General features: G+C 40.5%; 1 protein-coding gene and 1 long non-coding RNA gene across 6 annotated transcripts; one reads left to right on the forward strand and one right to left on the reverse strand.

Moving 5' to 3' along the window:
- Positions 1-1,430: 1,430 nt before the first annotated feature.
- Positions 1,431-9,432, reverse strand: rdh12l (retinol dehydrogenase 12, like). Of its 5 annotated transcripts, none has more exons than XM_076080811.1 (8): positions 9,284-9,432; positions 6,883-7,047; positions 5,591-5,706; positions 4,280-4,435; positions 4,088-4,192; positions 2,500-2,709; positions 2,224-2,416; positions 1,431-1,903 (listed from the first exon to the last, which is right to left on the reverse strand). In XM_076080811.1, exons 4-8 carry the CDS (start codon positions 4,419-4,421, stop codon positions 1,804-1,806), a joined length of 750 nt encoding a protein of 249 aa, XP_075936926.1. In that variant the 5' UTR covers positions 4,422-4,435; positions 5,591-5,706; positions 6,883-7,047; positions 9,284-9,432; the 3' UTR covers positions 1,431-1,803. The 5 variants fall into 5 exon arrangements, with proteins under 5 accessions (XP_075936926.1, XP_075936928.1, XP_075936930.1 ...); XM_076080813.1 differs by lacking the exon at positions 9,284-9,432 and adding an exon at positions 8,326-8,455; XM_076080815.1 differs by lacking the exon at positions 9,284-9,432 and adding an exon at positions 8,436-8,452.
- On the forward strand, positions 6,269-11,756 carry LOC142937741 (uncharacterized). Its single transcript, XR_012949435.1, has 2 exons — positions 6,269-7,958; positions 9,386-11,756. It is a non-coding gene; the product is annotated as an uncharacterized LOC142937741 (long non-coding RNA).
- The last annotated feature ends 2,940 nt before the right edge of the window (positions 11,757-14,696 follow it).

Below are 14,696 nucleotides of genomic sequence, written 5' to 3' on the forward strand. Positions count from 1 at the left end.
TTTTCTTTATTAAACATTAATGATTGATTGTGTTCGTGGCCATGGAGATGAAGGACTCCAGTGCACACATTTATGGCCTTGCAAACGATTAGACGTCGTTTAATGAGTGAATCAATATGTTATCCCACGACGGGGTGACTCGGGGTCTTGTTTCATTGACGCTTATCGCAGTTATACCATAACTAGAAAATCAAACAATCACTCAAGGGAATTTTAACTTTAAAAGGGATAACGTTTTAAATCTAAATCTAATTATAACAATGTCATCATTACCAATGCATAATGCATACATCACCTTAAGGAGGAGAGTGGCCTTAGTTCACCTTCTGTTAGCTTTATGTTGTGATTAGATACGTTGAGTTCAAGGTTGATGTTGAAAGATGCACTCTGATAAACTCTGGAAGAAGTGGAGGCTTTTAATGACAAGCCATCGTCTTCAGATGTTTTACGGCATCCAATAGACCCCATACAATGTGTATGTGCTCGGACAACACCCCAACATCTGTTATGATCTCAGCCTTTAAGGCCCCCACCCTGCTTACATCAGCTCTTTCCACACACACACACAGACTTCATTTTACTCAGATACACATACATTATTATTATCAGTTTACATTTGTTAAATCACTTCATAATTCTTATGTTATACACACTTCCTTTAAAATGATTATTAGATTTCATCCTTTACTAATTATATGCTTTGTGTCCCTTTAGCCTACTTTCATATCGAACTGTATTCCTTCATTTAAGGCAGCTTTCCTGGGATCTCAACCTTCTTTTTTGACAAATGCAATTATATGTATAGCTTATTACATAAATTACTTTTATATAAATAACTTTGGACACATTATGCAACTAATATTTACCATGTTCTCATGAAACTGAGTTTCATAGAACGCCATCAGTTCTTCTGATGCTCATCTTAGCTGCAGCTACTTGTGTATATTCCCAGTGCATGTCCAGTACACATTGAGCCGTTATCTGTTTTATTGCCTTCATCAATCCACCGCATGCCCACAGAGATCATAAGGTGGTATTAAAGTTATTGACTCCGATTGTCTTTATTACTCTCCGTCAAAACAGTCCAGAGGTGAAATCAGGGCGAACGTATTTGGGGAAGGCAGCTTGTGCCAAGTCAGTTATTGAGGTCATTTATCTAACAACTTATAAACTAATGTCAACAATAACATCACATGTTAGTTGATAGCGGCCTTGACGATGTCTTAACTGTTTCAAAAGGACTAAATAGTTGCTTTAAGTAAAAAAATCTAAAAAGCCAACAACAAATATAGAACCAAAATACGTGGAGAAGAGACACAATAATACGTGTTGTCATGTGCTGTTAGCTGTTCACTTGTTCAATGTCAATAACTATGTTGTTGACCAAAAATATCAATTGTGTCCAAGTAGGAACAAAAACAAAAGGGACGGATTGTAAAACTTGGGTTTAATGCCAGAAAATACAGAACAACATTAGCGACATGAAGAAAACTCTTTTAATCCACAATTTCATCCAAATATCCACTACAAAGCCATTATAAAAATGTATAGAAAAGTATTAAAGATTGTGATCATTTAGTTAGTTAGAATTAGAATCTTTATATAATTATAAATTATAGTTATATAATTTACTTAGTATTTTCTTTATTAGAAAGAGTGCCATGAGTGTTATGAGACTACTGTATGTTAGTAAGTAAACAAACAAAAATCATATCAAGATAATGTTTTGTCAGTGTCAGTGAAATATATTGCAAAGAAAACCCTGTAAACGGAGGGATTGTGTTTTGGAGCCACTCTGCCTCTTCACCACGTTATCGACAGCATCTGACAGCTCAAATCCCAGAACTTCTGCGCCAGGACGTCGTCTTTACCGGCCGCTGAGCAGCTGGCAGGAGCACAGTCGCTGTGAGCAAAGACACGCCAGATAGGGGAATTAAAAATTCACATGTACAAAGCCATGTAGCAGTTATTTCAGATGGATAGCGCCCGTTTATAGAAGACCGAACTGCCCACACACACCAAGAAATCTTTTACCAGTTTTGTTACTATATTGTGAATTAGGTCGGTGGTTCCCAATCCGGGAGGTTGCAACTGATGAATCCAAAAGTTTGCATGACAATTTACAGGATTAATACATTTTACATTCACTTGTTCACCACCAATCATCCTCCATAAAAGGTATCAGGTGTTGCCGATGAGCTGCATGTTTAAAACAAAGTGTACCTGTAGTATCCACCGCTCTCTTTCTCCAGCGACGGTTCCACCGCGCAGTAAATGCTCGTCTGAGCTCCCTGGGAAGAGTTTTTGGTGAAGGGGCTGACCATCTTCATTAAGAACTGCTGAGGGCCGCTCAGATGACGCCACAAATCCGTCTTGACGACTCCAGGGTGGAGAGAATACGTCGTCACGCCTGTGCCTGAAAGACACACCACCACCCGATTCACCGTTACCGTACGACATGAGAGACACAGTGTGTGGACAATGGAGGACAACGCACACCTTCTAGTTTCTTAGCCAACGAGCGGGTGAAGAGGACGTTGGCCAGCTTGCTCTGAGAGTAGGCGGCCTTCTTGTCGTAACTCTTCTCGCTGTTGATGTCCTCCAGATTGATGGAGCCCCAGGAGTGAGCCATGGAGGACACCGTGACAATCCTGGCCGGTGCCGATCTTTTAATCAGGTCGATCAACAAATGCGTCAACAGGAAGTGACCTGGGGGAACAAGGAAATGACTTTCATGTTGACTTTATTTGATTTTTTTTCCAGCAAAAATGTGTCCCGATGTAAGAAACTTGTCAATTTCTAGGTTGTTTCTGTTGTCGGTCTTTGTTTAAACTGACACTCAGCAGTAAATAATGGCAAGTACATGTCAGCATATTTCAATCTGGTAGAAAACTGGGAGGAACTGTAACTGGCAGGCCTGGGCTGACAAAATGCTTGGTCTAAAGGATGTTAAAAATGGTCTTTGATTAAAGTATAAATACACAATCAAGAAACTGGACAGCTAGAAAAAAGAGAGACGATTTTATTGGGCGATCCAAGTTTGTGAATTTACGCTAAAGTTCTGTCCAATAAGTCACAAATTTCTCAGTTATATTTACTCCGTCCTTATAATTTCGACCTGTTTATGGACTTTTCATACCAATAGTGTACTAAAATAAGCCTTTTGACTCTCAGTGAGAGAGTGTTGATCAAAACAACAGACCAGGAATTTATTAAAGCAACAGTCTATAAACCTTGACAGGGACAAATGTTCTGATGACGGGGTCATAAACTGGACTCTTTATCTTACCACAAGACTATTTGTCTTAGCGGACACCAGCGCAGCACGCCCCAATACCAACACCAATAAATACTTGACAGTGTTTCACAAACTTTTCTTTCTGGGAACCCACTTTTAAAAAAGTGACAAACCATCAATAGGCCTCATTTATAAATAGTGAGAAGACCATTTTTACTGCAATTTCTGCATAATCTTATATTATCATTTAGAAGCGATCTACGTTTGATAAAACAACTTTGTTTTGTGTTATTATATACACATGTTACTTTATAAATGGGACCAAATAAATGCATTTAGGTGGAGTTAACAGGCAATCTCGTCTTTTATTTTCCTCTCATGAGTAAAACAATGTGAGCTGTTCTTTGATGTAGTAGACGTTATCAGAACAATGTAAACATTCAGGCTCCCTCGTGTGGCTCAAACGTGTACTACAGGTATAAATCTTAACTGAGGAATGATGGGATGTTTCTGACCCTATAAAATCTCCTGCGACGTATATACACGAGGGCCATCTACAGGTGAGTGCGAGAGGTTTTAAAGTGACTTAGTGATCTTTTTTTCTGAATATCTGTATATGTATTAGTTCTGTTATAATGAAAGAAAGCAGAAAATCTAAATAAATCTGCTCAAAAAACAGAACAAAATACACGCAGAGGTTCATTTAAAATGGATTCTATATAACAGGACACCATAGTAGTAATACACTGGGCATTACATCAGACACTGGGTGGTGTATTAAGGCCAGAAAAGTTGTTTCTTGACTCGTTTCCTCATGACACAGGTAAGAGACTACATAGTGTTATTTACCAAAGTGATTGACGCCGATCTGCATCTCGAAGCCGTCGGCTGTTTTCCCATAAGGACAAACCATCACACCGGCGTTGTTGATGAGGAGGTTGAGCTTCGGCTCTCCTGTGGAAAAGGACAATAAGAAGTTAAATAGTTTTGTCTCCTTAAAGTCCCTTTATGTGTACATTGATCTAAAATGATCGGGTTCACCTGTATTAATGGCTTCAGCGAATTCTCTAATCGACTTGCTGTCTGCCAAGTCGAGTTTCATGCAAACAACATGTTCGCTGCCTGAGATTTCAACGACTTCTTTCACAGCGGCCTGTCCTCGCTCCATGTCCCTGCACGCCATGATCACCTTGGCCCCTGAACAGAAAGACGAACAGCAGTGAACTACAGCAGCATGAGAAACGTCTGTTTATTGCCAAGTACACATACAAGGAATGTGACGAGGTGAACAACAATAAACACAGTGCAATAGTATGAAACATAACTTAAAAATACAAAAAACAGTACGTTAAAACAGTCGTTGTGAAACAGTCCATCATATGCTTGTATCTTACGATTTGTGATCCATGCAGCAGCTGACTGCCTGCACACATATCCTTCTTGTATATTCACATGTTCTATGCCTTAAAGATAAAAACGTATACATCTGTGTGTGTGTGTGTGTTGTTACACAGATAAAGCAGCTCTTATACTTTAACTACCACGGCCTGAAACAGCCCTGACTCATGCGGAGAGTTCAAAGAGCAACTTCACAGAATCCAAGAGAACTTTGACCTCCTTTGTGCGTTATCAGAAGATATTTGCGGCATTCACAGCAGCCGTAGTTAGCCTGCAGTGTGTTGTATACGACCGTGGTGATGCTTAAAACTGGCCGTATAACCGCGCAGCGACAGCCCTGAGCGGACTCTGTAAGAAGGCTTTCCTGCCATCTATGAACCTGGAAGACATCACACCAAAGAGACATCGAAGACTGCAACCATATCACAACATGCTGAGGAGCAGTTCAACGACAGCGCAAACTCGAGGATGCCCAGCTGACAACGTATCAGGCGTATCGAGCAGGCGGCGGGGCAGACCCCGGAGAGGGACCGACCAACACACCCACATCACAAACACAGAGGGTGAGTTAACTTTAGATTCCGACTATGACAAACTTGTACATGTACATCTCCCACAGCAGTCCAGACTCCTGGACTGCTGTCTTTAATGACATAAAGAGCGCTTTACTGTCAGCTCTGACACTTGGACTACCTACACGCTGACCTAAAGGGACGATTACATGACATCAGTTTGGACTCGGGAACATGGGGGAAGACAAAGACCTGTTGCATATTTCTCTACTCGACTAGAGCCTGCAGCAGCGGGCCTTCCCCTGTGTCTGCATGCACGTGACATTGTGGGTTATGCAGATGGGGGGTTTTAACTCCAACTAGAACAGTAATATACATGATGCAAGTAACAATGCCAATGCTCTAAGTGGATGTGAGGATCAGTGAGAGGTGTCGGGCCCACCTCTCTTCGCCAGGTCGATGGCTGTCTCCTTGCCGATGCCAGCGTTAGCGCCGGTGATGATGGCCGTTCTGTCGTCTAGTCTCTCCGCAGAGGACCAGGCAGCCCGGAAGACGTTTCTGCAGCATTGAGAAACCAGAGTTGCACAACTGTTAGTGACTCAACACAAGCACAACTGGGTGTGATGTGAACAATGACAAAGCAAACAGCTAGTACAACAAATGAATACGTTTGCTCTCAACTTAGGCACAACTAATACTTGTATTAACTATAATGTAGCGATTCAATTGTAAACAAAACTAGCTAGTTTAAAACTAAAACTACATACATTATTCAGACAGCTGGAGTGTTTTCATGACTATAAGAAGTCCTCACCTTATTGCCTCCATCTTTCTTTACTACAGCAGTCAGTTGGTTATCTGATGAAATACCGAACTAACTAAAAAACATGAAAACGACTCTTCTACCTCAGTTTTAACGGCTCAGTAATCACACAAACTTCTTAAAAGGCGTCAGGTTGAAATTTGGCAATGCGGAACTGTCATTGTTGTTGCGTTTGATCGGCTGTAATTTCAGCCAATCGGCTGCAGCCAGTTTTCTTTTGGCCAACACTGATTGGTTAAGCTTCGAGCTTTAGGCCCGCCCTTTGAGGTGTGCTCGATTATAAATACGGGCTGAGCCGGAAGGGTGGGGAGCAAAAAATAAAGTTTTCCTTTATTGATAATTTAAACATATAAAATATTTAACATTATTATTATTATTATTATTAATAGCAATAATAATAACAACAATAATAATAATATGAATAACAACAAAATCATCATTGTCGGTATAAATATTATTATTAATAATAACAACAACAACAACAACAACAACAACAACAACGTTACTATTGATAATAATCAAACCATCACCAATGTCATTATTATTGTTATTATTATTATTATTATTTTTTACATACATACGTATTAAAACGCTGACATCTTCAATAAATAATTAAAGTATAATTTAAGCAAAGTAAAAAAATAATAAATAAATAATGGTAAACAATACCACATTTGGCTGGTCACATTGTTTTATTTGTATGTTTTAATGATACCAAAGAAATAACCAACACTAACTAATTAACAGGTCCTTCATTTTGTAGTCTGTAAACACAACTGTGTGTGCCTGTGTTTAAAAATACAGCACACCGTTCTGTGTATTAGTGCACAGCCTCTTTTAAAACACGTCTCACAAAGTCTTATCTATAAAAACAAAGAAAGAAATCACAAACAAAAGCAAGAAAAACCCACTTGCTCTCCAGAAAAGAAAACCCTCATCATTCCTCAGTATTCCTCTCTCTCCAGCAGGTGGCAGCCAGCGACCGTCTACCACCACGAATCAGCTGTGGGAGCCTGTTTCACTGTGACACCAGCCCTGTTTCACTGTGACACCAGCCCTGTGTTACTGTGTTGTGTCTATGGACAGATTAACAGGTTGGTATTAGGACAAATCTTGTCCTTGGCTCAGATCTCACTCTGCTGGCAAATAATTAGAAATGACTGGTCAAAGTTCACCAAAACAGCATGAATGGTTCATTCATACGCTACAGACAATAACACAGCATACAGTGGGACTACATGGTGGACAGAAGGTCATTAGAACAGGAAACACATAGCCAGTCATCAGCTGATTGTGTGAAAGCAAACATTTCCTTCCCTTTTCTCTGCAATAGTCAGCAAAGGAGTGTTTGTGTGTGTGTGTGTGTGTGTGTGTGTGTATATTGTGTAGAGTAAAAGACAGATATAGTTGTGTGTTCATGTCAAATGAAGTTTGTGTGCACCTATTCTGATTGTGTCCTCCTGACCCACCACCTCCCCTCCTTTACTTCCTTCTCCATGTTTATTTAAGCAACAAGTGGTGGTCAGTCATACAGGAAGTGGTTGTAAGTGGATTCATTTCTCATATACTGTATGACAGCATGGCTTATTGTGATGGCCTCTCAGTAAATCATCTAGTTATCTAACAGGTTCTCTGTGGTTCAAATGGCATCCCAGACAAAAACACTCAGGTGAATATTTGACTATCCAGGATCTCTTATTTTTGCTGTTGTTTATGGGCTACTGTTTCGTCATTAGCGGCAAAAAATAAACATCCGACATAACAGTTTACCTAAGCTATTACTGGCGCTGCATTAGCAGCTTCCCAGACGCCAAAGACAATGGAGAGGCAGGAGGATGCACTGAATAAACCATGAGAACAATCCATCAGCTATAATGGGACTACTAACTTTACTTTGGCAGATGTGTTTTTGTACATTTTCATACAGAGGGGAGACAACACAAATAAACAAGTGAGAGCAGTAGGAGAACATCTTATCATTGTGCAGGTTGGTGACTCGGTTTAGAAGTAATAACTGTTGAATTTAACAAAACACACAAGAAATGTGGAACATAATCCAAATTACTGCACAGTAAAGGTCACTCTGCTAAGTGTTTGAGTGGAAGGGGACTTTAAATATTCTAACAACAAATGTAGAAAAAGTCCTTTTCATGAAACTGTTTTAAAGAGGAGTTTTTGTCTAAAGACTGACTTTGCAGTAGGGAAACACTTAGGCTGAAATGCCCACAATAAACAATTCAAAATATAGTAATTTATTTAGAGAATAACTGATTTAAAAAAAAACTCATTTTTCTTGCCCTTTAAAAGAGGTCAGCAGCAGAGCAAGCAGCCCAACTGTTTACATTATAACATACCTCTCAGCAGTCTGGCTTGTACAGAAAGTTCTCATCTACAAAAGCCTCTTAATCATCTGAAGCTGTGGGACACGATAAACATCTCCACATGTCCTTATCTCCTGTCTCACCTTCACTGTCCAGACACACCTTTGGTCCATCACTCACATTCTGTTAAGTCTGGCTAAATGTGCTGCACCCCCCCCCCCCCCCCCCCCGTCATGCTTCTGTATTTAGTTTCTCGCCCTCTTAGCCGCCCTCACCTCTTTGAGTTACATAACACATGAACGCTGCCATTCATTGGCTCAGCCCGTTTCTCTTTACTGATCCAATCTCCCACTTGTAATGACTTTTGCAACTGCTGCTCCGTTTCCCAGCGATACGGATCTATTCCTTCATAATTACGGCCCTCTTTTGAAATAGAGGTTCTGCTCCACACCAGATGACGGGCTCCTTCATCTCACCACGGCACTGTTGACTGACACACACACTGCAGCGTTTAGCTCCGCCATCAGTGTCCTTCATAATTGGGCTAAAGCCTTTTTTGTTTTGTTTTGTTTGCTCTGGATAAATCAGCACGAAGATGCAAACACAAGAGGGTCATTTAAAGGTCGTCCTGTTTCATGCAGCCCAGAGTTGATTTCTGAGTGTTTCCTCCCTTCGTGTATCCAAACATACAACATGTTTTTTGAAAAAACAAAAGAAGGTTCATGTTACATAACAGCTCCTCCTTCGGGGCTCAAATCTGCTTTTTTTGGTAGATGTGTACAGTTTGTGTTCTATGCAGAAAACTGAGCACAGAATAGATAGAAAATACAGAAAATCGCTGATCGTTAAATCACTAAAACAGTTGCAGAATATTGTGTGCTCATATAAGACTCCATCCCTTGTAAGAAGCCGATTAAAAAAATAGGTTTGCAGGCCCTTTGTTTCTGAAATATGCACCAGAAGCATTAATCAGCTTTCTGCAGATACCCACCTTTCAGCTCCCTCCCTTCATCTCCACCTTTTGATCTTCACTGTTTCCTCTTAGTGGCGGCATGAATCATCACAGCTGAACCTCTGTGTCACTTTGTCACAGAAAATTGGACGACAGAGAGCAGCGTCAGTGTCAAGAGACTGTTTCAACAACAACCTGAAGCCATTAATGTGCTCTGGCTCTGTCCATCAAAGAGACAATTCAACGCAAGATGGCACTGTGGTGGATTCAGGGTGTGTTGCCCTTTGAGGGTGAGCAGACAGTCATCGGGGCCCCGCTATGAGCCCCAGGAAACAGGCGCTCGGTGCTATTCATAGAGCTGTCTCAGGGAGTCAATACTGTAGTTCAGAGATGTGAAAGTGAGCTCCTGTGGGGGGAAAAGGGTGGTCTGTTTTAATGGCTGCTTTATGACATTTACAGCAACATATTTCAGTGTAAAAGATCTAGTGGATTTGGATTAAAACGGTGGCATTTTATTAATTCAGCGGACTGCACCGAGAGAATAAGATGCTAACTCGTTATTCTTCATCAAGATGTTTTTTAAGAAGCTTGCTTGAAATTCGGTTCAGTTAAAGGGGAATCTCTGTTGACACGTCCTACATTCATTTGGAGATAAACTGTTAACGTTAGTAAGAAAGATGTAAAAGAAACAGACAGAAAGCTGCAGTATTGGTTGTTGCCTCTCCCGCTGTCGTGTTGACAGGGTTATGCTGGCTAATGATATGCCTGGTATGAATCACTGAGGCAACCTGCAGGCATCGAGCATACGGTCAAGTCCTATATTTACCAAACACTGAGAGGCCACATCGTTGAGTCCAAGCAGTTATAATAAGATCATCAGTCATAATATGTTTGTATTTGGTGGAAGCATTTTTCAGTCAAAGGTGAAACCACCCAGATATGATGGTTTACAGTCTGGCACCAATGCCGAATTCCTTCTTTTACAGGTGCCTTTGTTTTGTTTTAACAAACGTGCTCGCTCATGTCATTGCCCTCCATCTTTGAGCTGCTCAAACTGTAAGTAGGTCAGGGAGCGTTTGAAATGCCAATCGGCTGGCAGTTATTGTAACAGGTTACCGAAACACCATTGCCTTTTCTGTTAATATTATTTTGATAAGCCAGGGAACTCCACATATTCTGCACATTAAACTCTTGTTTCAATATTTATATTATTATAACTGTGAAGCAACACATATGGGACATCTAATTTGTACGAGAGATTCACATATTTCAGTAATTTTATGCAATCTGGCAGCAAACATCTTGCTTTTTTGTTCCTTAAATGACGTCTTGTGGATCTTTGATTGTTTTATGATGTTCGTACTGTGGGAGAATGATGTTTCTTGTACCCTTTCACAAGCATGTGTGGTAACTGAGCCTGTACTATCTTTACATGCCCTCTCCTCGACACATTTATTTCCCTTGTCGTTCCAGATGTCACCTTTGCCAAATACTCTACGTGGGAGCGGCACACTCATTATGTCATTCAGCCTTCAGAGTCTAATTTATTATTTTACACCTGCAAATATAATATATCAACCAGTAGGAACCACTTTATCAATAATCTTTACTTTTATTGCTGTTTAAGTGTAACCCTCGGGGCTGGATCCAGTGACAGGGTCCTCCTTCTGCAGACATTCAGTACCAGGTGCAGCTCCAGAATGACACACTGACCCTTCAGCAGTTGAGCAACTGGTCTCAAGCCAGCAGCCACAGAGAAACAGTGTCAGGCTGCATCGTCTGAGCCTTGTGTTGAATGCATGTATTTATAAGTGGATAAACAATACGTGCATGAATGAATGAAGGATGATACAGTTGTTCGTGTCAGGGCTGTGAGAAAATGAGAAAGAAAACTATAATAATTTGTTTGAACTGGGATTTCTGTTTATTTTATGATTATTAAACATCTATTGTTATTGGACAACAGATGAAATATTATTTTAATCAAATGATTAGAAGAGTCTTAGATGCTGTATCTAGAAATGAATGTTTTCTGCCCGTCACATGAGGTTTGTAATGCTTTTATACTCCACACCTACACCACCTCATGATTTACAGAATATCTCATAATTCATTATTAATTCATCACAAGAAGTGGGAGCACTGTTGTGATGGCAAATATATCTTTAGCAACTATTATTTACTTGTCATATCGCCCTGAAATTAACAATCAATAATGCAGTTGCAATTGTTTGTGTTTCTATGAGTGAACCTCATCTTGTAGCCTCAGTATTCAGGGTTTAGACGGAACCACATGGAAGGAGCAGCTGCAAGCTTTCTGATGAATGACTCTGTGAAGACTGCTGGGAGGATCCATCACTGTGTGCCTCTTTTCATGGATTATCAAAAGGCATTCAAATTCTTACCAGAATATCTAAGCAAATGATTATCTGTTGGTCAGGATGATTTTGCATGGCCTGGAAGTACTGAGGTTCTATTTGGTGTGCTAATGAATAAAACCACTTGATCTTAACCCTCAGTCTGTCTATATCTGTGTCTTTGGTTGTTTTGCCATCCAACCATTGTGCTAAGGTGAGATTCACCAATTTAACACATAATTTACTGGTCTTGAGGAATAGCAATGTACAACAACTTCATACAACTGGTTTCACAATTGTATTACGTCAGGAGACAAAGACACACATTTAGGCAACATACCTACCTGGTTAGGTTTAGTGTAGGACCGTGGTTTGGGTTAAAATAAGTATTATTTTTTTCGTAGGCTTAGTAATTTGACATGAAAGTTGAGTACTTTCTGTTATGTACTTATGTAACTTCAGTTAAGTCAGCATTGGTTTCACACAAGAAACGAACACTGGTCTCCCGAGTGAAAGTCCCGTGTTTGTTTGACCCTTATGTCCATTTATACTATGTCCCCTGACTTCCAGAGAAGTTGCTCTGAGCGCCTAATGTTGCTGCGGATGATTTAACATTGGAGAAAACCTGGTGTGTCTCAGATGCTGAAGCTTGCCATGTGCTTCGATATGAGACGCTGAGCGCCGTGAGAAAAAGTCGGTATTTGACGCCCTGAAAATGAGACCGGTCTCGTATTAAATTGTTACACAACCGTTTGACAAAAAACATCTTGTATTGCTCGGTCATAGATTTCTTCATGTATATTTAAGCTTGCTTATTCACCTGCTACAATTTAGACTGTACAAAGTAATTATACTCACTTACATTAATCATGTCATTACACTGAAACAAAGTACATCCTGTGCCTTTGCGGGGGGGGGGCACGCAGGCCCCAAAACACACAGAGCACATTTGGTGTGACGGCAGGGGTTGTGATGGATGAGTGGCATGCAAAATCATCTGACATGGGGAATTATAACGGTGCGGCTCCCTCTCACAACAGAAAACAGCTCTGACCTCTTATGTCCTCTTCCTGTGGCCAACAGGCTTCTCCGACAGACGGGGGCCAAAATATACACAGAGTGAGTCCAGATGATTCATTTGGAGCAACTGGATTGGGTACACTGTTTTATGTAATCGGAGTGGAGTCACGTTACAGAACACAAATGAAATACACATCTGTGTTTGGGGTGAAACTTTGCACTGTAAAGGTCATCAAGAGGCACCGAGGGAGAGTGATGAGAATGATCTGGTAAATGTTTCAGTTGAGAGTTTTCTTTTTCTTTTGGGTTCTCTTGGGGACGGAATACAGTAAAGTCTCTGCACATCTGGTCAGTGTATGTTCACTGACAGCTGGTTAATGACATAAATAATGATGCCTGAAGATCCAATGACACAGATTTGATTTCATCTGTTTTCCTTACAGGGATTACATTATGTAAGACTTCACATAATCCCAGTTTGTATTTAAACTTGATTTCAGCGCTGATCAAGTGGATTAAAAAGTGCTCACAGGCTGAACATAAACCACACTGCAGTGGGCCACCACGTTTCAGCACCATCCGTCTATTTACTTTACTTTAAAACAGCCTGTAACTGAAGTTAATATTTGTTTTTTGAATAATTTAATAATCTAAAGAGATATGCAAGGACCTGAATGCATCACTGTTCTTGCTTATTTTGCAGCCTCGCTTACAAAAACCTGGAAATTTGCCATATTTCTCCTCTGAGGTGAATTCACGACTAGGCGTTATGTTAAACACTTACATACTGTACATACACAGAATGTCTGTCCTCCCAGCTGCTCTGTGGTCATCAACAACTCAGGAAAATACTTGACATCTTACACGCAGAAGATGAAGAATGGCTACTATGAATAGACTCAAATACATTACGCTCCTCAGCGTTGTCATGCAAAGCACGTCTCCTCTGCCCAGTTTTGTCATTGTCAAAAAGGGAGAAGTGGTCCGTTACAAAAGCAGGGCAAGGAGCTCTTTGCTATTCACCGGACACATTCACCAAAAAAATGAGCTGCAGAGCCGGGGGGGGGGGGGCGACAGAAAACTGGACTTTCAAAAGAAAACTGAGCCAGAGCACATGGCGGAGAGAGGACCTCGCAGGGTTCATATGCATCTGAATGAATGAGTGACATGCCGGGTTTAAGCTGTGATCCTTGACGCTTCTTTTCAGTCTGGCAGAATTAAAACGGTTCAGCCTTTCACTATTGATATTCCATTCATGTCCTCGGGTGCTTGTCCCCGAGCGGATCTCAGGTCTGAGCAGATGTTTAACACGAACCATCACCAAGAAAGATATCGTATAAACATGTTCGTTGACCAACAGAAACAAGCCAGGCCCTCATGGATTCATTGTGGTTTTCAAGAGATTTCCCAAATACAAAAAAATATTTCTACATTTCTCATTGGAAATGACGTCTCAACTTGAACAATGTGTTAGGTCGTCATGAGTTCATCAAAGTAAAACCAAGCAAAAACAAGCCGAATGAACTCAAGAAGAGTTCAATCAACAACGGTTACATTTACATAGAACCAGTTCCTCATTTGCTGCAAAGACGTTGCATCTGTGGCTGCTGCTGTTTGAGCGTGTGCAAAGACAAAACAGTGACCAAAACCTGCATCTTGGTTAGCGTGGTTTTCACTATAACTTGATTTAATTAACCTGTAAAGACAAGTTTACATCATGTATGTTTTATTTGAGCTAGAAAGGAACACGGACAACAATGCATGCTGGGAAGTATGTTAATGCTAACGGTTCATTCATTCAACTCATCATTTCAAGTTTAAGACCTCAAGGAAAAGAATACTCATTAGAAGACATTTTTAAAAAACTAGAAATTTTAAGTCGAAATTCATAAAATACATACATTAAGGTTAATGACAAAAGATGAGATGATTCCACCACTTTCTGTATGATGTGGATGGAGTGTATGGAGGCGAATGGGTCTGTAGAAGATGTGTTTAAAAATCCTTTGTTTGCTTGATCGTCACACTCACCCATCAGGAGATGAACGGGTGGCAGGTGGTGGAGAAAAGCTAAA

Source organism: Anarhichas minor, unplaced genomic scaffold (assembly GCF_050575085.1).
Source record: "Anarhichas minor isolate MPS153535 unplaced genomic scaffold, ASM5057508v1 ptg000074l, whole genome shotgun sequence".
Taxonomy (NCBI): Eukaryota; Metazoa; Chordata; class Actinopteri; order Perciformes; family Anarhichadidae; genus Anarhichas; species Anarhichas minor.

Bases quoted from the DNA above. Each gene is read 5' to 3' on its own strand.
- rdh12l (XM_076080810.1), bottom strand. The intron at 4,436-5,590 runs GTGGGCCCGACA...CTTTCTGTTCAG, and splicing joins CATCGACCTGGCGAAGAGAG to GGGCCAAGGTGATCATGGCG. The intron at 4,193-4,279 runs GTGAACCCGATC...CCTTTTCCACAG, and splicing joins CGCTGAAGCCATTAATACAG to GAGAGCCGAAGCTCAACCTC.